Source organism: Netta rufina (genome assembly GCF_964035555.1).
Source record: "Netta rufina genome assembly, chromosome: 2".
In the NCBI taxonomy this organism is placed as follows: Eukaryota; Metazoa; Chordata; class Aves; order Anseriformes; family Anatidae; genus Netta; species Netta rufina.
The window spans coordinates 137964494-137987687 of NC_140124.1; the positions used below are offsets into that span (position 1 = coordinate 137964494).

General features: G+C 40.3%; 1 protein-coding gene across 2 annotated transcripts; it reads left to right on the plus strand.

Moving 5' to 3' along the window:
* Nucleotides 1-1007: 1007 nt before the first annotated feature.
* On the plus strand, nt 1008-21485 carry ATP6V1C1 (ATPase H+ transporting V1 subunit C1). Of its 2 annotated transcripts, XR_014618258.1 has the most exons (16): nt 1008-1078; nt 5670-5851; nt 7156-7223; nt 8379-8464; nt 9251-9345; nt 11007-11098; nt 12148-12246; nt 13663-13731; nt 14798-14890; nt 14976-15069; nt 15563-15660; nt 16491-16617; nt 17620-17711; nt 19383-20457; nt 20547-20755; nt 21343-21485. XR_014618258.1 is itself a non-coding variant. In XM_084283149.1 (13 exons), the coding sequence occupies exons 2-13, from the start codon at nt 5720-5722 to the stop codon at nt 17713-17715; spliced, it is 1149 nt and encodes a 382-aa protein (XP_084139275.1). In that variant the 5' UTR covers nt 1008-1078; nt 5670-5719; the 3' UTR covers nt 17716-18226. The 2 variants fall into 2 exon arrangements, 1 of the variants encoding a protein (XP_084139275.1); XM_084283149.1 differs by lacking the exons at nt 19383-20457; nt 20547-20755; nt 21343-21485 and having other exon boundaries at nt 17620-18226.
* The last annotated feature ends 1709 nt before the right edge of the window (nt 21486-23194 follow it).

Sequence of the window (23194 nt, forward strand, 5' to 3'; positions counted from 1 at the left end):
GCATTTAAGTACACACGTACTGGCAGTATTGATCAGTGAGCTGCCATCACATTTTCCAAGACTGCTTTCCAAGAGTTTACCTGATACAGCCTGACAAACACAGCAGGAATGAACCCATAGGGTTTCAAACCCAAGTAGCCTTCTCTGTCCTAAAAACATGATGATATTTAAGGGTATGGAAGTGCTAGAACGATGAGTCCAGAGGAATGAGGATGAAATGAGAAATGAGGGCTGGGGCCCCTCTCCTATGAGAACAGGCTGAGCGAGCTGGGGTTGTTCAGCCTGGAGAAGAGAAGGCCCCGGGCAGAGCTTACAGCGGCCTGCCAGTGCCTAAAGGGGGCTGCAGGACAGCTGGGGAGGGACTCTGTGTCAGGGGGTGTAGGGATAGGGCAAGGGGGAATGGCTTTAAACTAAAAGAGCATAGATTTAGGTTATACATGAGGAAGAAACTTTTTTCTCTGAGGGTGGTGAGGCCCTGGCACAGGCTGCCCAGAGAAGCTGTGGATGCCCCATCCCTGGAGGTGCTCAAGGCCAGGCTGGATGGGGCTTTGGGCAGCCTGGGCTGGTGGGAGGTGTCCCTGCCCATGGCAGGGGGCTGGAATCAGATGATCTTTAAGGTCCCTTCCAACCCAAACCATTCTGTGACCCTATGTAACGCCTGTCAGCAGCCAAGGCCACCCTGACCCGTACGTGGCTTGGGGTCTCTCGGGCTGTGACCCCCTGCCTCTGGTCACCCCACACCGTGAGCCAACCACAGGGCTACGGGTACAAAAAAACAACAACACGCAAACATCAGGCTTTTCTCCCTAAACAGCGCCGATGTTTAGCACCAGTTCTATTTTCCGCCAGGAAAAGCCAACCTCTCCCTGTCCCATCCATTCCCCCCCTTCACCCCCCCAACCCCAAAACCCGCGGGGGCCGAGGCGGGTCTCGAACCCGCGACCCTTGGGCTCTGAGCCCGCCCCGCCCCTCCCCTCCCCTCTCCCCCTCTCCCCCTCTCCTCGTGACCGGCGCCGCGGCGGTCACGTGACGCGGGGCGGTTGGGCGGGATGGCGCCGTGACGGGGCCGCGGCCGCCGGTGAGGAGGAGGAGGGCGGCGGGGGGGGGGGATGGAGGAAGAACCGGGGGGTGCCGAGGTTTTGGGGCTCCCCCGCGGCTCCTCCCGCGGCCTGTGGCACCGGGGAGGGCTGAAGGAGAGGCCTCGGGCCCGGCTGCCTCACCGGGAGGGGATTTTGGGGGGGTGGAGGGCGAGAGGCCGGCGGCAGGGGGGGTTTTTTGGGGGTAGGGCTGGGGGGAAGATGGCGGCTGGGGGCTGGGCGCTGGGCGCGGGCGCAGGCCGCGGGCACTGCCTCAGCCCTGCCTCAGCCCCGCCGCCGCTCTGGGAAGCTGCAGTGCAAATCCCGTCCTGGCATCGCGGGGTGTGTGCGTCCGAGCCGAAAGGGGTCGCTTGGAGGCTCTGTGGGGCGCATCAGGGCGTGCTGCCTGGGAGCTTTGGTGTCTGAGGGCCCTTTGCCTCCTCCTGTCCGCCTCTCTAAACGATACAGAAATTAAACCCTGTTAATTATGGCCAGAAATGCGACATCTGTTCAAAATAACATGTCAAACCTATTTCAGGTGTTGGAGTAGCTGCAGTTCAAACCTAGGGGCTTCAGCGGAAAAGCTTCCAGGGGCGCGATGTGCCAAGAACAGCGTGTAGATGTAGATGAGTGGCATCTATTCGCCTAGCAGAACGCCCCGGCAGTGTTGGTGTTACATAAAACGCTGTCTGAGGGCTCGTGGAAGCCCTTATTGCGCTTCAAAATCGTGTTGCAGGCATGTTTATGGGAAGGCGTCAAGAGGAATTCAGTGGGACGCCGCTCAGCTCTTCAACCTAGAATGACAGAAAGGGTGTTCTGAGGGATTTGTGGTATTAAGCCCTTAAAAGTGGGAAGTCTCACTTTTTGTGCAAGGTGAAGGGGGGTCAAAGCATCACTGGTCTCATAAGATTTCATTTATTTATTTGTTTGAGATGCTGATGCTTCAGTTGATCCGTATGAAAACAATAACTTAATGACCTTGAGGTTTTGTAAGAACCCGTGTGGCTTGCCCAATGCTGTATATAAAGCTAGGATTCCAGAACCTCTTCCCAGAGCTTCTAAACTTTGGTTCAGCCTGGTCTGCAGAGAGACTTTTCTATAAGCTTTGCTTCTTATTTTCTTGGCTTAATGGGTTTTCCCCTTTTTCTTTTTTTTTCTTCTTTTAATCGTATAGCAACACTTCATGCTTACATTGGTGAGAATATACTTATAATGACATCTCAGAAATTGTTTTATTTTTTGATAGCTTTACCAGACCCAGCAGAATTAGCAGCATGGTTCCTGCTTGCTCAGGATCGCTGTGGTGTAGTATGGAATGAAACTCATGAACTGTGTGCTATAGTGCTGAATATTTTTAAGTTGATGTATTTCTGTGTTGTTGACAATGCCATTTATGAATTTGGACATCCATTTATGAATGTTTCTGCCCTTTTATGAGTGTATGTCAAATAATTGGAATAGCAAGAATAGCCAGCAGTAATTAGGCAAAACCATCCTATGACAAATTCCACTCAGCAGTATGTTACAAAACAGTGCCTGTCACAGAGGTCCAGCATGTAAACAAAAGCTCATTTGCCCACTCTGATTGCTTCTTCTAGGTTCTTTCATCGGGTTTGTTATCAAAAAAAACCATAAAAGCAGGGATGTCTGGGGAAAAAATGACTGGAATACTGCAGTTAATGCTCACTGGGAGTGAGGAGGGTGAGATGATGCTCTTTCTTGGGGTTATCCTCCCAGCTTTTGCCTTAGATACTCTGCTTCAGTTAAAGTTTTCAGTTGTAATAATTAGCTAAGTAGAGAAAAGAAAGGAAGTTAATCACAGGGTTGTTAGAAGAGGATTTGAAATGTTGAATGCCCCTTTGGGGTTTTCTTGGGGTAGGAGGTAACCAGAGGCTAAACAAAATTTGTTTCTGCCAGCTTGTTTTAAAAAAACTCACAAGAGGGTTGTAACTTGTGGGCTTTTGTTGTTGTGTTTGTTTTCCCATGTAACTTAGTTTTCAACACAGAATGCTTCAGACTTTCAGTTTAAGTCAGGACTACATCCTTATACAGGCAGTGCTTAGTACAGTGAGATTCTAGTATGGATTGCTCTGGAATTTGGGGGTGATCAGGTCATTTTACAGGTGCAGTTTAAGATACCACCAAAACTACAGCACTGAGGAGTCCTCTTGGGGCAAGGTGCAGCTAATTCGTGGGCAGTATCCAGGTAATTGCTTGTTATCCATGGAGTTCTGTTGGTAAGGCCAAAACGAGACCACTGCTTAGGTTTTGCAGGCTGCTGAGATGCCAATGCTTGACAGCTTACAAATACCTCTTGACCTAAAGAGAGAATAAGTTTACTACAGCGGTGGATCTCACGGAAGACTACATTCCATTATTTCCAGTTCAAGGGAATAAAATAATAGTTTAGTTTAAAAAACAAAAATACTTGTCAGCATACTTAAATGATCTGAACCCTTGGTATTTCCTGCTTTTTTTTTTTTTTTTTTTTTCCTCTGGTGCTGTTTAAGTGTAATGGCTTTCATTTTGCAGTGGGCCAATATGTATTTTTGGCTGGCCAGTGGCTGTTTCTGTTTTTCTTACTGTTCTCTTGCACTTCTCCTTTTTCTGCTTCTTGTTCCTTGTTCCCTGTAGTTCTGAGTGCAAACTCCATCTTCCTGACATAGAACAAGCATCCAAACAAACGTTTAAAACTTTTCTGTGAAGCTTTTTTTCCCCATATATGTATTTGAAAATCTTTCTGGGACCATAGAAAAGCCATGATGCTGAAACTAGTCAGTGTGTCTGGCTGGAGTAGTGCCCGGTTGTTGGTCTTTCATGTGTCTGACGGTGTCGGTACTCCTCCCCGATGACCATTTCAAACAATGCTGCACTGAGTGGGTGTCTGGGATGGGGATGATCCCACTTCCCCTGGTTGGTGAAGTGGGACAGAGCTTCTTGGAGACCAGACAGGCAGAGAAAAATGGTGGCGGGAACAGGGAAAAGGGGTTCTGCAGCTTTGTGATTCGTGGAAGTGACAGCTGCCCCACCTTTGCTTGTTCCATTTGAGCAGTAGAAAAAGATGTTGGTTACTGAGTTGAACAACTCGTTTTTTCCCCTCTGGTGTTAAGGAATCATGAAGTTCTCTAGTTCACTTTTTTTTTTTTTTTTTAGCATGATTAAATTTTTGCTGCAAGTCTCTCAGGTGTTTGCAGCCAGTTATGTTTATGGTAGACTCGTCAATATTTAGTCTGCACAGTCAGTCCTTGAAAACTGACTGTAAAAGATTGCTTTCAGTAATTAAAGTTTTCCAATTATTCTTTGCAATGGATCCATTAAAGATTTTTTTTTGCCCTGTGAGAGATGTTTAGATTTCTTTTTTCCAATCTGTAGTGCAGAGAATGAGACTCATGGTGAACAAGCAACTGTTTCCTTATCTGGTGTAATCTCTGGAAACTTTATACATTTTCTGGAGGTCTATTTGTGTTTTAGTGGAAAGCATGAGAACACCATGTTCCGTCTGTTTCACTGAACAGGAGCCTTGGACTTCTGTGCTGCAGCTCTTCTGCCTCGTGCGGGGATACTCACTGCTGCCACCTGAACTTCTGCCTTTTATTTAGTCAACATCCATTCCAAAGCCTCTTCTTGTTTTAGCGTAATCGTGTCCAAGCAGAAGCCAATCTAAAGCTTAGGCACTTGAGTGTGTGTGTGAGCTGCAGGGCTGTCTCCGTGCGTGGGTGAAGTTTACTGTAAATTTGGCCGGGTCTTTTATAGGGCCAGGGTTCAGCGAGGCGTAGGAAAACGTAACGTTTGGCATGTGTTAAGGAAGATAATGCACCTAAGTCCTCAGAATAAGAGGAAATTAAATTTTGTTTCACTCCAAAATGTTGATAGTAGACCTCCAGTGGAGGTCCATAACACGGTTAAGTGTTTCCCTAAACAAGCCCTGTAACATAAACTGTGTTTAGTGCTGGTTCTCTTGAATAATGCTAGCATTAGTGTAATTTTATTGGAAGTCTGCAATGACAACAGAGGTACTGAGACTAGAATGGAGCCCCCCTTCATGTTGAAATGCTTAGCTGCTGGGAGAGCCCTCTTAGTTTATTCATTTAAGCAAAGTTTGCCTAAAATGTATTTAAATGATATACTAATTGACTTCAAAATACTGTTCTAATCTGAAAAGTGATTGCAAAGGCTCTGGTGTCAGAGCTGAAATGTGTTTCTCTTGCATTTTCTCTCAGAAAGCAGTCTGTTACACAGATCTTGGAGGTTGCACAGAGCTTTGAAAACGTGATTTGGGTCTTGTGTTATTGGATTTATTTTCAGTTAGGTTGCTTATAATCTTCTGTGGAGTTGCAGATGTTAATGTTGCAAGCTCAGCCTTTAACTTGCAGGATGGGCAGTTTAAAAATACTCTGCAACTGTGCAAATGTGATTTGGGAGATAGGAAAAAGTGAATTTGGAACCATGTGATACTCTCGGTAGAATCTCTTCCAGTGGCTAGGACAGCACTTCAATTACATGGAATAGGATGATTTTTCTTCAGGCAAAGCTTTCAATCCTAAACTAATGGCAGATATTTTTTCTTCCATCCCACTTCCTTTCTCCTACTAGCATCTTGCCCCTGTCTTCAGAAGCAGAAAGCATCACGATAAGAGACAAAAATGACCGAGTTCTGGCTGATTTCTGCTCCTGGGGAAAAAACTTGTCAACAGACATGGGAGAAACTACACGCAGCGACCACAAAAAATAACAATCTTTCTACTAATTCAAAGTTCAATATTCCAGACCTGAAGGTACGTAAGCCCCCTGTCGTGTCCTAAGAAGTGTTTGTTTGGCATCATGTTTGTTTCTTTAGACTAAAACTGCAGGTGATGAATACTTGCAGACTTTTTAGAGAAAGCAGCTGATGTATTTTGTTGAGTATTTGTGGATCAAAACATTAATTTAAACAATCAGTTATCTTTTCTCTGGAATTATAAAAATTTCTCATACTGTAAGGTTTAAAGGTTCATTGAATTGTGTTCTTTCAGCAAATAAAGCAGTTTTTTCCCACAGGAAGCAATTGGGGTCTCATACTGCTAGCAGTAAGCAGGAGAAGAAAATCAGCTTTGGAAATTAAGATGCAAATGGAGATTTGTGATCTGAGTATTCAGATGACACGGTTTTCTTTCTTTTTTTTTTTTTTTTCTTACACTTCTGATGTGTCTGCTGCTGCTTTGCTGGCTGAGATGCAATGAAATGGCTTGATTTAAAATAGGGCAGATGACCAAACAGCTCCTGCTTTTTCTGTGTCCAGAAGTAGCAATTGTCTCCAACTGAGAGCATTTCAGTGTGACCAGCCAGTGTATGCTATAGAAAATAGGAAGGAAACCATTTAAACTATTACAGTGAGAAGGGAAGAGAAACAAAATCTGAAAGCAGTTTCTCTTGGTTAACTGCAACTATCAGGCTATAGAAAAGGTAGAAGACAGTGTTTCATCAAGATAAGGTCTGACACCAGCACGTGTCTTGAAAAAAAAATAATTGTGAGCTCAGTTTAATGCTTTATAAGTGAGAGATTATCAAAATGAAGGGGAAAAAATGCCACCCCTATGTGTCTACAGAATGGTTCAAGTTCAGGTGGCACGCTGCCTCATTCTGCCTCCACTAGGGAACAGGCCCACAGCACACGCTGTCTTAGAGCATCTTCCATCTGCTGTAAGTTATCATTCATCTTTAGACCATCCTGAGTTATTTCAGGAGATGTAGCCCCTCTTCTTACATCTACTAATCCAATCGGTGTCAGTCTCTTCCCAGGAGCTCCATGGATGTGAGTTAGGATGACCTTCAACCTGTAGGGTGCCTACAGTATTTAGAGAAGTTATTGCAGAAAACTCATGTGGCCCACTAGGGTTATTAACGATTGGTTTTGTTTCTACTCTTTTTATTTCCTGTGAACTAAAATTATTCCTAAAGGGAGCAGAGTTTGAGCATACCTTAAATTTATATACCACGGGGAATAGTCTGGCTTCTGTGTATGTAGTTAAACTCTTTTAGGGGTGTTTTCTTTTTCCAGGTTTGTATGCAGTTGCTAATGCATTTTGATTTTTCCTTCTAGGTTGGGACGCTGGATGTTTTAGTTGGTCTGTCAGATGAGCTGGCTAAACTGGATGCATTTGTGGAGAGGTAACAGTTTATTTTTACTAGCATGTATAATATTTGAACACTGATACGATGCTTTGCCAATCCTTAATGATTCACGGGCTATTTTCAAACTTTTTAGGTTTCATAGTGATCCTTTGTATGCAGTCAACAAGCCAATTTCAGTAGGCTAAGCTGATGTTTTTCCTAGTATCTGTGCTTGGGGGAGACGCTTCTCATGGAATAGTGGGACATGGATGAAGGTTCTCCCTTCATCATCTCCCCAAGTTCTCCCTGTAGTAGTGCTGTGTGGTGCCAGATTCTGGAGAGCTGGTCAGAATTGAGCATGGCAGCTAAAGGAAGTGATGGTGAGATGCAGTAAAATGCATCTTAGCAAGTTAGAGTACTGTTTACAGGCTTCAGGAAGGTAACATGTTCCTTAACCCACTTTGATGATTACACAGCATCAAAATGTAAATGCAAAGGATGTTTATTTTGAAGAAACTAATGGTCTTTTGAAAGTGATTTTTGAGCTAATATAACATAGCCAGAACTTGTGGAGCTATCTTCTGTTTCAAGGAGAGAAGTATTAAGTAGTTGTTTCTAAACAGAATAGGAAAATGTTTGGCATGGCACATGTGAGTAATGTTAAACATTAGCTTTTTTGGTGGAGAAGGCAGGTCTTATGCCTCAGATCTCATGAGGGCTTTGGGCTGGGATTTCTCTATAGCTCTTTGGTTTTCTTTCATTTTTCATTGTCACAGTTGCCTTGTGTTTAATTTTTATTATTGATGACTTCTACCTCACTACATATTTTGAGAATGGGGTTAGGATTTTGAAACAGACACAGATTTGAAAGAAGAAAAGGAGGGGGGAAAAAAGTTTGGAGTATAGTGGGATTACATTTGGAAATGTCAACCTTTGTTCCCTGGAGGCAAGGGAAGTATCTTCATCCTGTTGAGAACCGATGAGAGCAGTGATTAAGAATGATTTAAATAAATTGAGATGTGTTTGAATTGGTCTCTTTCAGATAGCAAGCCCAGTTGGTACTCTTGAAAAGCTTATGTGTAAAGCGTTCAACGTTTTATACCTGATCCAATCTCTTAATTTCCACACAATTTCAGATGAGTTTTAGGAATAGTGTTTCTCAAAATGGCATTTTTTTTTCTTTTTTTATTAGCTTTATCTTTCATTTTTCAGCGTTGTGAAGAAGGTGGCCCAGTATATGGCTGATGTTCTGGAAGATAGTAAAGATAAAGTTCAGGAAAATCTTCTGGCTAATGGAGGTAAAGTGTTAACCATAATATGCACATCCTAAGAGCGGTAGGAGGGAAGGCGGTGATCCAGACACACACTTAATGCTGCTTCTGTTTGATGTTCTGAAAGCCTAGTTTAGGTATGGAAATATGTTTTCCCATGGGTTATTTATCCTGAAAGGAATGATAGAATCCAAAATAGCGAGAAATTACAGATCTGCATATTAAATACTCACTCGTAGAAGCCTTTTGATCCTTTAAGGCTATTGTCAGAAGTTTTGGGTGGAGCATAAAAATGGCTGTTACTGGTCATTGAAAACATTTTTTGTACTGGTCTGTCATCTGAATACAGATGATTTTTTGTAAGGTGTGTTGGAGAGAGGTTAGTATGAATGGAAACATGAAAACAAATGCAGCAATTAACGCAATTATTCTAAGAGAAGGGCTCAGGGTAGTCTCTCCTGTAGTTTTACAAAACTGCTGCTTCAGGTGAGCCATGTAACAGTCGTAACCCTGCCTTCTCCCAGCCATTTTTCATACGAAGCAAAATAATGGCTGATTTTGTCTGTGTTTCTCCAGCCATCATAGTTACTAGTAAATACCATTTTTGGGTCTACAAAGATGGAGAGATACCAATATCTGAAGGCAGAGGTCACAGAAAACTTAAGATTTTGGTAGCTTATTTTCAGATTTCTTAAGCAACAGGGTACATACATGTGAAGGTCTACAACAGGCTGTTATAGTACTCCTCTGTTACAGTACTCCTAAATCAGTCCTCTTATTGTGTCTTAACAAAGTCCCTCTTCAAAATTTTAGTTGACTTGGTCACCTATATCACAAGGTTCCAGTGGGATATGGCCAAATATCCGATCAAGCAATCCTTGAAGAATATTTCAGAAATTATTGCAAAGGTAAGGTCGTTTGTTTTATAAAACATTTTTGCTTGAGTTATTTTATGCGCGTTGTGAAATACTCAAAGTTTTTTTTTCCTGCCGGGATGCTTGTGCTTTTAACAACTTCTTCCTGGTGCAGACAGGTGTGCTTGTGTGTTACCATAAACAAGGTCGCTGTATAACAAAGTGGTGTAGCTGTTAAGAAAGATATATTTTGTAAAAATAAAATCTGGATACCCAAGTTGAAGTGCTGTTTGTAGTATCCTGAAGTGGTGTACGCCAGCAGAATGTTTTGTCAACAGCCAGGGCACAATTAAAAGGAGAGTTTCTTAACTACATGCTCGGATACGTGCCCCTGGCAATTCTCACGTACTTGTACCTACTTACTGTGGTGGAGGAGAGAGTAGGCAGTGGTATAATGCCGGAGCAATGCTGCACCAAGTTCTTACAGCTACCCAACTGTTAGCTAAATACATTGATATTTTAAAAATAATTCATTGTATAGGCTGATAGAAGTATGAGTGGATATTTGAGAACTATTTATTACTTTGTTTTGTGTTTTCCAACTTGCTGCCAAACAGCCTAACTGGGAATTAACTATTTTTGCAGTTATTCCAATTAAGCCTGGAGGATGTGTTTGAGAAAGGTGGCTTACTTGAGGAGGAATGGCAAGCCAAATATAAGTCAGTCTGAACAGTGAAATAGTTACAATTTTAATATAAGAGTTTTGAAGATGATCAAAGGGTACCAGAGTCATAAAATGGAGAATGCTATTAATACTTAAATAGACAAATGCATTTTTTGTCTGAAATACTGTTTGTGTCTACCCTGAAGCTGGCCCTGTGCAATTCCAGACATTCTTAAGTATATAAACTGAAAATATCTGTAAAATAGATTTTCCTGTATATGTGTAAACCATTGCCAATATAAAACAGCAGCAGGTGACTTGATGTCAAATGCAAATGGTGGTAGAATTTCTATTTTTCTTTGAAAGTGTACAAAATTGGAAATAACTTCAGAAAAAAGTGGTAATACTTAGAATTGTAAATAGCAGCCATTTGGAATCAGATAGGTAATGCATTTAGTTGATACTCTTATCTTTCAGAGTGAGCAAGGCTATTCATCTCAAGGAAAAGTGCAAGAAAAAACATGTAATAAGCAAATACAGTGCAGCAGAGTTTCATCTTAAGTTGTAGATTATGAAAAGCATTGTTGGTTTGCAATACTTCATGCTTGATTTGCTGCTCATAAGACTATACCATCATTTTTGCCACTGAAAGTCCTGAGAGGAAAGTGTGAAAACCAGCTGAAGGACGGGTTAGCCAGTGTTAACCAGTAAATTTGTATCACAGTGTGAAGGTAATCTTCAATAATCTTTTCTGTCAGCTGAGCTGGAGGGTGGCGACCTCAAGCTGGTGGAGTTGATCAGCTCGGTGCAGTAGCATGTCCGGTTGATACCAGAAGAGGATGTGTAATTCTTATTATTGATTCATTTTCCTTTATAGGAATTCTAACCTAAAATTTTGAGTCTTGAGGGAAGCTTGTTAAGCCCTAGAGAAATAAGCATTTTAGCTTGTGTATTTTTCATCAAGTTCTTGATAGCAGATGAAAGATCTAAGCTTTGAAATTAAGAAATCATTTAAAAACTCAGTTCTTTAGATGCTTTTTTGATCTTCAAGGGAGTAAACCAGATTGACAATGATCTTAAAGCAAGAGCCTCGGCATACAATAATCTAAAAGGGAACCTTCAGAATTTGGAAAGAAAGAATGCGTAAGTCACATTTAATTTTTTTGTTAATGCAATGCAGGAAAACTTTCTAACCGTGAAAACAGTAATGTGTGAAGAGGTACTGGCTCTAAGCTTGATGTGTTTTTGAGGCATTTCAATCTTGAGTAGCATATGTGATAGAAGGATGCTTATTACCAGTGACTTCCTGGTAATCACTCACTTGTGATTGGCAAGTGATAGTGAAATACACAAAAGCATGTACAGATTGTATAAATTGCTGAAGCCCTCAAGAGAAGCTTGCTGTTAAAGCGGTGTGTAACACTGCTACTTACATGTCTGGCTAAACAGTGAAGTTTTCCGCTTCATTCCAATTTGTGCTCTGAACATATCTATATTAATTGGGGTTCTTCCCTCAAAAGCAACCAGCAGAGAGACAGCTGTTGCATACATGCAAGTGATGATAAATTAAAAGAGGACCGCATGCTGCCTTGTCATGTACACATGATGAGTAGTCGAGATACAGCAGTTCTGTCCAAATATGGTTGATTAATTTGACTCAGCCCTGCCATTATCGTTAATGGTGGCTCATTCAGGTCTGTGGGTCAGAATAACGATAGCTGTTTCATGAGGGAGCCATAAGTTCCTTGTTAAGCCGTGGTAATCTGCCGGCTAAGCCCCATTAAATCTGTGTAGGTTCTTGTTCTTTTGAGAATAAGGCAACGTGCTGCTGCTTTAAATTTTCATTGGGGTTCTGTATGTTGGTCTGCAGTTGCTTGGTTGTAACTGAGGTTCCATATACTGACCTTCAGAGTGAATTAATGGTTCTTGTGGTCTTGGATCACTTTTAAAAAGAGTTCAGAGTTTGGGGAATATGGAAATGACACTCAGCACTGAGTGGGCTACTGATTAAAAAGTAGTGAGCTAGTGATAAAAACTTTTGTATATATAACATTCATGTAAGGACACTTTGTTTGCTCTGCCATACTGAATGCTTAAATGAAATATGTTACACTTTCAAGCATGAGAAACTGTTGTCTATACCAGCTCAATTCTTAAAGGTGTTTGCTCTGATTGTCTTTGTTTCTCTACAGAGGAAGCTTGCTAACCAGAAGCCTTGCTGATATTGTAAAGAAAGAGGACTTTGTACTTGATTCAGAATACTTGGTCACGTTATTAGTGATTGTACCAAAGTAAGTTTATTGCTTGTCTGAAGAGCAGGATAAAATAATAAATGTAAATCAAGCAATAGACCCCATAATCCTACACTACTGTAAGAAAGGATGCCTGAATTGCTTTGAGTTTTCATGGATATACAAACAAAAACATTTGGACGCCTACTGCAAATGAACCCGTGTGCCTATATTCCATTGTTTGTAGGAGCTCACCATAAGCAATGCTGAGTGCTCATGAGTTTCTTTGAGAAACTGGGAATATAGACTTAGGTCTCTTATTAGCCGTGGTGGTTCATGCTGCAGAAAGTATCCTTATGAAAATACTAAGTACTGAATGAAAACATGAGTTTTTTCCATTAGAATGTTTAGTGATAGAATTACCCAGTTTAGCTCTATGTCGGCTTTCTCCATTTAGTTAACAAAATGAACCCTTTTCTTCTTTGCTCCCCATTTTTTCAGGTTGTGAGAACACTGCTCATGTATTTCTGTCTCTACCAATGCAATAGTGCTTATGTCACCTTAAACCTTTAACATGAAACTTTAAAACGAACCTGAGGAACAGCCTGTTCCTCATCTGAAATGACAACAGATCTGAAATAAAACAATAAAAAAAAACCACTCTTTTCCCTGGCCAAGGAAAGTTGTGATACATATGTCTTTAAAACTCTTGTAGTTGAGAAAATGGCAAAGCTTTGGACAGCTCGTTCTGCTTTGTAGTGCTAGCCTGTCTCCCTGGAGATGGGCATAAGGAGAGAGTTTCTAACTTGTGAAGGTAGCGTGTGGGCTGTTTATTGCGTGCAGTTGTAGTCTGTCATGTGTAAAACTCTGGTGAAGGCAAAACAGGTGCAGTAGTTTTAGCAGAAAACTGGTGGCTAGTATACCTCAGCTGTTATTTTTCTTTTACCTTTGACTTATTTTTGGTGATTTAGGGGTAGAATCCCTTCACCACCAGCTACAGAAAGGCAGGGCTTCCCAAATTCTCAGTGGTCTCTTAGGCAAGTGCAGGACTTTGGGGAACCTGCTTGTAATTGTGGAAGTAGTATTCCCTTCAGTAACTCAGACGAGCAGGGCTGCATGAGGAGTTTCTGATAAACCTTGACAGTTAAGTTCATTTGGTCCTCTGAGAACTATATTGAACGATGACTGATTTCATTTTCTCATTCCTTGACTTCAGTAATTGTATACCTGTAAACTTCTATGAGGACTGAAGATAAAGTATTTCTCACTTTGGCTAATGTAGTTTATTTAGCAATAATCCTAAAAAATGGTATGAGGAGAATTGTCCCTGATGCCTTGTGTATTTTTAACAACCTATACCTGGATTGGAAGATGTGATAATTAATTGTTTTTAACTTTTTTAAAAAAAACTTGATGTACTAATCTAAGATTTTATTCTACAATGCTAACAGTAATCACAACCTGTGTGCTCTCTAGGTTGAACTATAATGACTGGGTTAAGCAATATGAAACGCTAGCAGAGATGGTTGTACCACGTTCCAGCAAGTAAGTTGTCAGATGTTAGATCTCACATTTGCTTGTGTTACGTTTTTTTGATCTTTATCTGTATTGACTTTAAATTCTAAAGATTAGTCTAAAGCTTGTCAAAATGTCTAGCTTTATAGTTTTATCTGAGTCAATCAAGCTTGATTATGTTGTTGCGTGCTAACAAAGGCCCTGGGTACCAGACTGGTGCTGATGTTTATGATGGGGAAGAGGAATGCCAGGATTTGATTAACAGGGTGAAGCCACTTTAGCAACTTTGTTACCACATCAAAAATAAAGTCAACATGTAGCATAAAGCATTGATGTGGTGTTAATTTAAATTGACAGTTGGGTTTTGATAGGGTAGATCTGATACTACCAACTCTATGCCACTTAAAAAATCTGAGCTTGCTCTGCCTTACGTCACATTTTAGTTGGATCAGCTTCAGCTTAGATCTCCTAATGATTCTGATTTACTTACTGGGGAAACTATCACATAGGGATGGGTAAAGAAGAGGTGACTTGTTCAATACAAGTGTTATAAATCACTGAGAAAAAATATGGCGTTGAGGAACAGTCTAAATCTCTGAGGCTTTTTCCTCAAGGTGAACTCTCAGAATAAGCATTATATTGAAGTATACAATAGTGAATCTTGGCATCTTCTTTAAAGTATAAGTAACACTTTCTAATCAACTTCTGTTGTCTTAATTTGAGTTCTTCTGTTTTTCAAATCCATTTCCTTTTTCTTTAGAACATACATTTCCAGTAATTCTGTAGTCTAAATTTTTTGGTACTAAACTAACTTCAATTGCCTTTCCAGTAAAATAATTTTAACTTGGCCAAATACATAGGCATGTATGAAGTGCTGCTGAGTGGCAAAGTGTCACTCTTTACTGAGGGAGTAATTAAGAGTGGTTGCTAAAGCTTCAGTTACTTTCTGTAGAGAGTGTTTAATTTGTGAAGTAATCCCATGTGATTATCTGCATCTATATTCCTGCCTTAGTAGCAGTAAAGTACAACTTAACCTATTGTATTTCAGATCTGTAGTGACTTGAACCTTAATAATTCTGACTTTTTTTCTGTGTAGTGTACTTTTTGAGGATCAAGATAGTTACCTTTGCAATGTCACCTTATTCAGGAAGGCAGTGGATGACTTCAAGCATAAAGCAAGAGAATATAAGTAAGGCTTATTTTGTATGTTCCCTCTTGTGCTGTGAAGCATCTCTAGATAGCCACTTCTGATCTTTATTCACTTCCAAATGCAGATTTATGGTCCGTGACTTCCAGTATAATGAAGAAGAGATGAAGGCTGATAAAGAAGAAATGAATAGGCTGTCAACTGACAAGAAGAAACAGTTTGTAAGTTGTATAAACTAGTCATTATAGAAACCTGAGATGTCTCAGACGTGTTAATGCTGCATAATGACTTCATGAGCTTGTGATTCTGAGAACATATTGCTGGGATGACATGACACATAGTCAGCCTGCAGCCCAGCTAATCTGCTCAGGGATAGCTGAGTTGCTCTTAGCTGTGTTGAACCAAGTGCTGGGATTGCAGCTGATAGTATGTAACGTTTGAAAACGGACAAACATTTGAATGAAATAATCAGATATTGTTGAAATGGTCCTTAATATAGTTAGCCCATGGACAGGTGGGATGGGGTACTGAAGAGACAACAGAGTTCTTGTTAAATTAATCTTTACTTTGTAGAAAACTACCCTTGACCCATTATATCAATAGTGTGAACGCTGCCTTTAAGTTATCTTTATATTATGATATAAATAATGAGTATTTGCTTAAACATGCCTAACTGTCTGATTCTTCTTCATAAGATTTTTTTCTCTTTCACAGGGGCCTCTGGTTCGGTGGCTGAAAGTTAATTTCAGTGAAGCTTTCATTGCATGGATTCATGTGAAAGCACTACGAGTTTTTGTTGAATCTGTCCTAAGGTAATGAGACAGACCTGAGCAGTAAATTCTTGCAAAGATTTAGGAATGGAAAAAGCACATCTAGCTCAGCTTTAGTAGCCTGAGGTTTGTGAATGCCAGCCTTCCAGGAAGGAGTAAACAAAGGCGAAGGGTAGGATGCAAGAATAGTTGATGACATATCTCTTGCTTCCAGTTGTGGAACATTTGAAGTAGATAATTGCGTGTTGTTCGCCCAGTGCTTGATAAAAGTTGTAGGTACTCTGCTCTTATCCGTTTTTTCAGAGTGGAAAGGACTCGGTCAAAAAATGGAAAGATTTTTTTTAGTTAGTTTTGATAAGAATTGCTAAAAAGAAAACAATTGGAGGAGGAAAAATGCATATTAACTTGCAATTGAGTCTGTTTTTCATAGCCATTATAGGCAGGTTTTGAAGACAAACTCGAGTAAAGAAGACAGTTGGATTTAGTTTGAATATTGGCAAATGTTTCCACATACCTAGAAAGGAGGGTAGAATAGAGACTAGATTCTCCACCTAGTGGCATAAGCAAAGCCTTGCAAGTAGATTAATGGGAATATTCAAAATTTAGTCCAGACTTCAGGTATAACTTTTTGAGTTGTGCTAAGCATTCAGGAATTTTAAGGCATTTAGACATCTGTACTGTTATTTTAAACTTGAAGACAGAAGTTCCACTTTACATCTTATTATGAACTGTAGAATCAGAATGATTTTATGAAAATGAGTAGACTTCCCTTGTCAGCAATAGGATTCTTTCTCAAAGTAAAATAAAACTTTTGAAATGGTAAAAGAAGGTTTATTTCAGCGTTTTCATAGTTGTCTGATTAACTTTTTCAGGTATGGTTTGCCGGTTAACTTCCAGGCCATGCTGCTTCAGCCTAATAAGAAAACAATGAAAAAACTGAGGGAGGTTTTGTATGACTTATACAAACACCTTGACAGCAGTGCAGCGGCCATTATTGATGTAAGTATTCTTGTAACTGCTACTCCCAGGCAGTATTAGGTTTGTTCTGTTTAAACAAAAGTTAACTAGCCTTTCTAAAAAGCTACATCTCTCCATATTTTTCACTTCTCTCACAGTACAGAAAACTATCTCCTTATAAAAATAACACCTCTACCTTAACATTTTTGTAAAGGAAGATAGTATTTAAAGTTGCAACTAATGCATTTGAAGTGCCGTCTAATGTAAAAGTCCCAAATCACTTCTTCTTACTGCATTCTTCCCTACTACCAATGAAAAGATGCCTTACAGGCTGGATACATGTTCACATTCTCAAAGAATTCAAATAAAGTCAACTTTGATCTGAAACTAGGCTTAAGGAACTTGAAGTCATCCTTTCCACCTGTAGAGGCGTCTTGTTCTCATGTTTAAAGCTGGTTTGCTGGGAAGCTTATTCTATCACCTTCATTTTGTATTGGAAAGCCGTGCTTTTCATAGTTAAATAAGTAAAGGTAGACTACGTGATGAGTTTAGTTATATTTAAAAATAATAATAAATGATAGTTCTTAAAGTTATATTTATTGTAATATTTTTTTTTTCCAAAGTATTTCAAGGACTTTTTTTTTGGAGTGGGAATGTAAGACAAGGTGAAAATGGGAAGCTAAGTTTCATGTAACTTCTTGGATCACTCAGTACCCTATAACAGGCTGAGTTTAACAGTAGTAAAACATAATTGCAGTCCTTTGCTTTCCCTTTAGTGGCAGTGTTTACTATAGCAACAGATGTGAATTATGGATACAAAGCTACTTAGTTTCTGTAAAAGCCCTTGTTTCATTTTGAAAAATAGGTTAATATTTGTCCAAGTTCTAACTTGTTGTATGTTGCTTAAACAGTCACTTGAACGTGGAAGTTTAAGCTTGAAGTCTTGCCCGTCCTATTTGTTTCTCAAACATGAATGCTTTAATCTACTTCTGAATAGAAATTTGAGTTCTAAAAGTGTAACTGGCTTCCAAACTTTACTTGCAGGCAACTATGGATATTCCAGGCTTAAACCTCAGCCAGCAGGAGTACTACCCATACGTGTACTACAAGATCGATTGCAATTTACTGGAATTCAAGTAAAAGTTCCCTAACATGACAATCCTCTGTATTGGTGTAAACAAACTGAAGTGAGGGTGAAGTACAGTAATACCTTTAACACTCTACTAATCACATGCTTGCTTCATATGTTAGGTGAATTTTACCCACAGTGGTCCATCTCCAGACATTTTCTTTTTAAAGGAAAGTGTAGGCAATCTGCTTTTAACAATTATGTCTGTAAATGTATATTGAGAGAACTGAAGTATTTATAAACAGAGTGATTTATTTAAGGAAAAGGTCATTCCTCTTTCATATGGTGATCTGTATTAATTCCATTTCCCATTGTTTATTAAAAAAATTGTTTACAGAACAATAGTGTAAATGTTTATGGCCATTCTGTTTGATTTAGTAAATACACTTGTGTTAACATTGTTGAACTGTGATGTAAAGTATGTAAGATTGGTAAGAAATTGTGCTTTTTGAATGTTGTACAATTACAATCGAAGCACTGTAAACACACAGGGAAAAAAATAAACATACCTGTGCAAATGTCTCCCTTTCTTGTGCAGCATCTAACTACAGGTGTCTGTGTCTAAACTGAAGCAATACATTAAGTCTTAAAACCTGTGCTGCATCCTGTGTGCAGTGGTGCAGAATTGCCACTGACTTCAACACAAATAACTTAAAGAGCTGCAGGTATTTCTCTTGCTTTGTGCAGAAATACTCCACCCACCAGACCTACGTGTGGATGTTTTTTACACTGATATCTTCATGACCTTAAGGAAAAGACTTGAGATAATTATTAGGAAGATGACTGTAAAGCGGGATGACAGGGAATCTTTTTGATAATTCTTTGTTCTTTTCATTCAGTTGCAGCCTGGGACCACTTTGAATTATTGCATTTCTCCTTTGCTTCTGTGTGTGTGTGTGGGGGGGGCATCCTTTCCTATCCTTACAAAGCAAATGACAGCTACCATTGAATGTAGATAGAGAGAGGTTGTTTATTCCCGTTCCAATTATCACACCCATTGCAAATACATTATATATTCTAGCTGCTAAATATGTAAAGAAAAAAAAACAAACACCACACCTCCAATACTCTTTAAAACTAACTTGAATTAAGACTGAGATTGTAAATGCTGGATTTTTTTCTAATTTTGTCAGAAGCAGGTTTGAGGAATTTATCTTTAAGCCCACAGAGAATCTCTGATTACCAAAAGGAAAGGCTAGCTTTTGAATGCAAGAGTTGCATCTAGCTGCTGCTAATGAACTGGGATTCTGAAGTCTCTACAAAAAAATTATCTTAATCATATTTGCTTTTATTTTTACATATGGTCATTTGTACAGCTAAAATGGAAAAGACTAACATCAAGTAGTCAGTTGTGCTTCTACTCCCATGCTCTCTCCCTTCCTTTACAGAAGGTAACAGCTGTTCACTGCCTTGACCAGGTTTTTAAAGTGTGAGCAAATTTAAGGTTTTCCCTTTTTCAGTCAGATCCTTCCCTGTATAGATCAATGTTTGAATATTGGCTCTTATAATTATTGTGTACGTGGTTGTCTTGGGTCTGAGCTCACTGTAACTGTGTAATCAACTGCTTAGGGCAAAGTTCCATTTCCCTCCCCCAGAAACAGCATTTAATCCTGTTTTGGTGATCACAGGAGACTAAACAGATCACAGGCTAAACACTTCTCTCTGTTCTTCATTTTAGTTCTTTTTGATTGTGTTTTCAAAACACTTCTACAAGCAAGAGCAAGGAAGCAGCGCAGAAACAGCTTTCCTGTACTCCTTGACCTGTTCAAGGTAGCTAGTGCCTGCCGAAGCAGCACTGGAGTCTTCTGAAATGAAGAAGTCCTTGAGGCAGGAAGCAAGAGGCAGCTGGACAATAGAAGAAGAAACCCACCTTCTTTTTATCTCAGGCTCAACTTCACACCTTCATTCCTCACTCTTCTACTTCTGTTGCCTGTCCCAGCAGCGCAGGGTGGATGGGGAATGAGGGGTTACAGTAACAGAATTCCTGGTTGCGAGGAGGGGAAGACTCTTAATGATGACAAACCATGGAGTAACAGAGGTGTCTGATGCTGCTGGCCTTTCCTAGTGGTGAGGAAAGGTAGTTTGGGTACAGGAGTGGGAGTTAGTCTGCATTAGTTCTAATTTATACTAAAATGCTACAATAAAAACCTCTTTGTGCAGTTTTACTACATTTCTGCAGTTCTTAAAGGAGTTCTGGCAAGTGGAACGGGGTTTAAACTGCATAGAAATGGAAAGTTTGCATTCCATCTCCGAGAAGTACGCCAAGTGATTAGAATTAATGTAAAAACGAATTTGTGGAAGAAATGAAGAGCATACTCTTCTCCAAAATGTGAGGGGTATGGAAATTTTACTATAGTATGCAACGACAGGTGATTTATGTCCTAATAGGAAAAGCAGGCATAAGTGGATTTCCATGATTTACACGGCTGTAAATAGTTGAAATCGGAGAAGGGGAAACAGCTGCTGCACAGCAGAAGTGTCTAAAATAGCAACGTATTGATATTTTAGTGAGTTTTAACATGTCTTGAAGTGCTGGTGGTTACTAAAAATTCACAAATAAAACATAATAATGAAAGCGTATCAGAAAACCTTCTATGAGTTCCAGGGTCACCAGGACTGGGGATGAGGAGGAGCAGAGAACTGGGCAGAAGAAGAAGCGTGGATGTCCAGCAGGGAAGTGACAGTGAGACAGACTGAAACGAGGTGAGGTGACAGGCTCCGAGTGGTGTGATCAACGGCACGAAGACCCAGAGGTCAGTTACTGCTGGTGTTGTGCCCAGGGGTCAGGGCCGGAGCCAGCAGAGGGAGGATGGCTGATGCACCAAGTGGTCCTCGTTCACAGGGACCTCAACACGCTGGAGAAATGGGCTGACAGGACCCTCGTGAAGCTCAACAGAGGGAAATTTGTGGTCCTGCACCCGGGGAGGAATAACCAGGAGGCTGGTGGCCAGCCAGCTGGGACGCAGAGCTGCAAGAAAGGGCCCTGGGCCTCCTGGTGGAAAGGAAGGTGAACATGAGGCAGCAACGTGCCCTTGCAGGGAGAGACTGAAGGTAATTCAAGGTAAAAGGGTACTGCAGCATCACCGTAAGAGTTAAAGAGGAGTGGGAAGGGAAAGGGAGTTCTGTACAAAATGGCCATAGCTCGCAGGCAGGGAGAAGAATGTCTTGTTCCTCTGTGCATTATAAAACCAAACATTAAATGGGCATAAAAGAAGATTTTGTATCAGGTAGGGTGATAGGTAGAAAGCAACATGGTGACATACTGAATTACTGTTGGCTTTTTTTATTATTATTATTATTATTATTATTATTATTATTATTATTTATTTATTTATTTATTAAATATGTTTTAATTGTGGCTGTAGTTTTTTCTTGGCCAGAAACGTGTGAGTGCTCCTGCTCTAGTCAAGAACTTGCTTCTGGGGCTGCTTCTGTTTTATGGTCTATAGTTGTTATACACAGCAAATCAGAGTGGCCAGCAGATGTCAGGTCTTTGGACTGGTTCTTTTTTTCAATACAGTGGCATTTTGAAACACCCTGCTTTTAAACCTCTGTGTTAGTTTAATTTTCATAAAAATATTAATGATTTTGAAAGCTCTCTGAAAGATAAATAAATCTCTGTCCTGCTTAATTATTAGATACAGAAGAACATTGCCCACGGTGACTGATTCCTGAGCATAAGTGTTTAGAAGGTAACGTCTTACCACATACCTGATCCATGAGTTTGGTTATTTTGGTTTTGGTGGAATTCACACTGCAGAAGGGCTGTCTGACTTCTGCTGATCTCTTGTGTCATCAGAGGCAGCATTCTTCCACTTGCCTTAGGTTTGATTCTTAGAGTGAAAGACTTTAATATTTGCCAGCAGCTTAGTATTAGATAGACACGATATAGTTTATCTTACACTGACTTACATATCTTTATGGGCACAATATGTGAGACAAGTCATAAGCAAATGGAAACACTCTTGATGGGGATGGGATCTTTTTAGTGTTGTGTTTGTACAAACAGATGAACTCCTGCATCTTCTGTACTATGGTACACACTGGAAAAATCACTAATAGAGTAAATCATGACTCCTCAGTCTTGCAAAGGTTGTTTTTCTATATCACTAAGAAGTTCTCATTTTGGACAGTCGGGGAAAACACGTGTAATATTTGGATTCCTGCTAGTGCAACTTCATTGAACTTCGTTGTGCCAGTGGAGATTTAGGTTGGACATGAGGAAGGATTTCTTCACTGAGAGGGTGGTCGAGCATTGGAACAGGCTGCCCAGGGAACTGGTGGTGTCCCCATCCCTGGAGGTGCTTAAGAGACGCGTGGACATGGGACTAGGAGACATGGTTTAGCGGTGGGACGCAGCAGCTCAGGTTGATGGCTGGACTTGCTGGTCTCAAAGGGCTTTTTCAACCTAGATGATTCTATTCTATGAATTTAACATGAGTTTCCTGAGGTTCATTTGAGCCTGTAAGAAGACTATTGCAGCATTATATTTCCCTGAGACTTTGGGGCTAGTATGTACAATTTCTTTAAAGCCAGTGAGAAGAGAGGCCGTGGGGAAACAGGGAGAGGGCACACCTGTTGTGTATGAGGAAAACTACAGGGAAAGTTAAATTAAGTAACAGCAGATGGTTTAGAGCCAGCTTTGAATAGCAAATGCTGTGTGGCAATGCTGTATTTTCATGTTAGAGTTACAAAAAGTAAAGTGAGCACGCACACTGTTGTAGGTCTGTTCACTATTTATTGGCCCAATTATGGTTATTATTATTTTTTTTTTTAAGTGTTTTTGCCTTTTGTATTCTGTAGGCTCATTAAGAACTTCTTAAATCCTGTATGTCCTGTGCGTGTGTGCTCTTTAATGAATTCTTAAAGAAAGGAAATCTTCATTTTTCACCTCTAGAGAGCAATCTCGAGCTGCTTCCGAAGAGCAGTCAGGGTGAAACTCTCTCAGCTTTTGCCGAGTGATTAAGGTTTGAGCTAAAGAGATCTTTTAATGATTTCATCTCGTGGTCTCATAATGCCAAGGAAATTTTTAATATTGTACATAACTCTGAAGCTTTTTTTTTTGCCATGTTCTCCTGAGATTAACATGCTGCTCCACACATAATCAAATACTCACTGATGAGCTGGAAGAGAACGTCCTGACACCAAACCAGGATTCTGGCAGACTCAGAATTGCTACCTAGAAATTTATATTTCTCACTCCAGGTACAGTATGGGATTCCGGTATTTTAGAAGTGGGTTTGTTGGCTAGACCATTTACTCTTTCAATTGATTTTACCCAATATTAAATGCAGGGAATATTAGGAATCATGCTTCTTTTTCATCAATGCGGAAGTCATCAACTTTCAAACTTCTGGACCACCTCTTTTTCAACATGCAGCCCTGCTTGACACCGATGGCCACACAGGGAAATAAAAGAATGGCCCTAGGGAAGAAGACTGTAAAGCACTGTTGCAGAACTTTTCTCCTTCTTTTGAAATGGATTTCTGA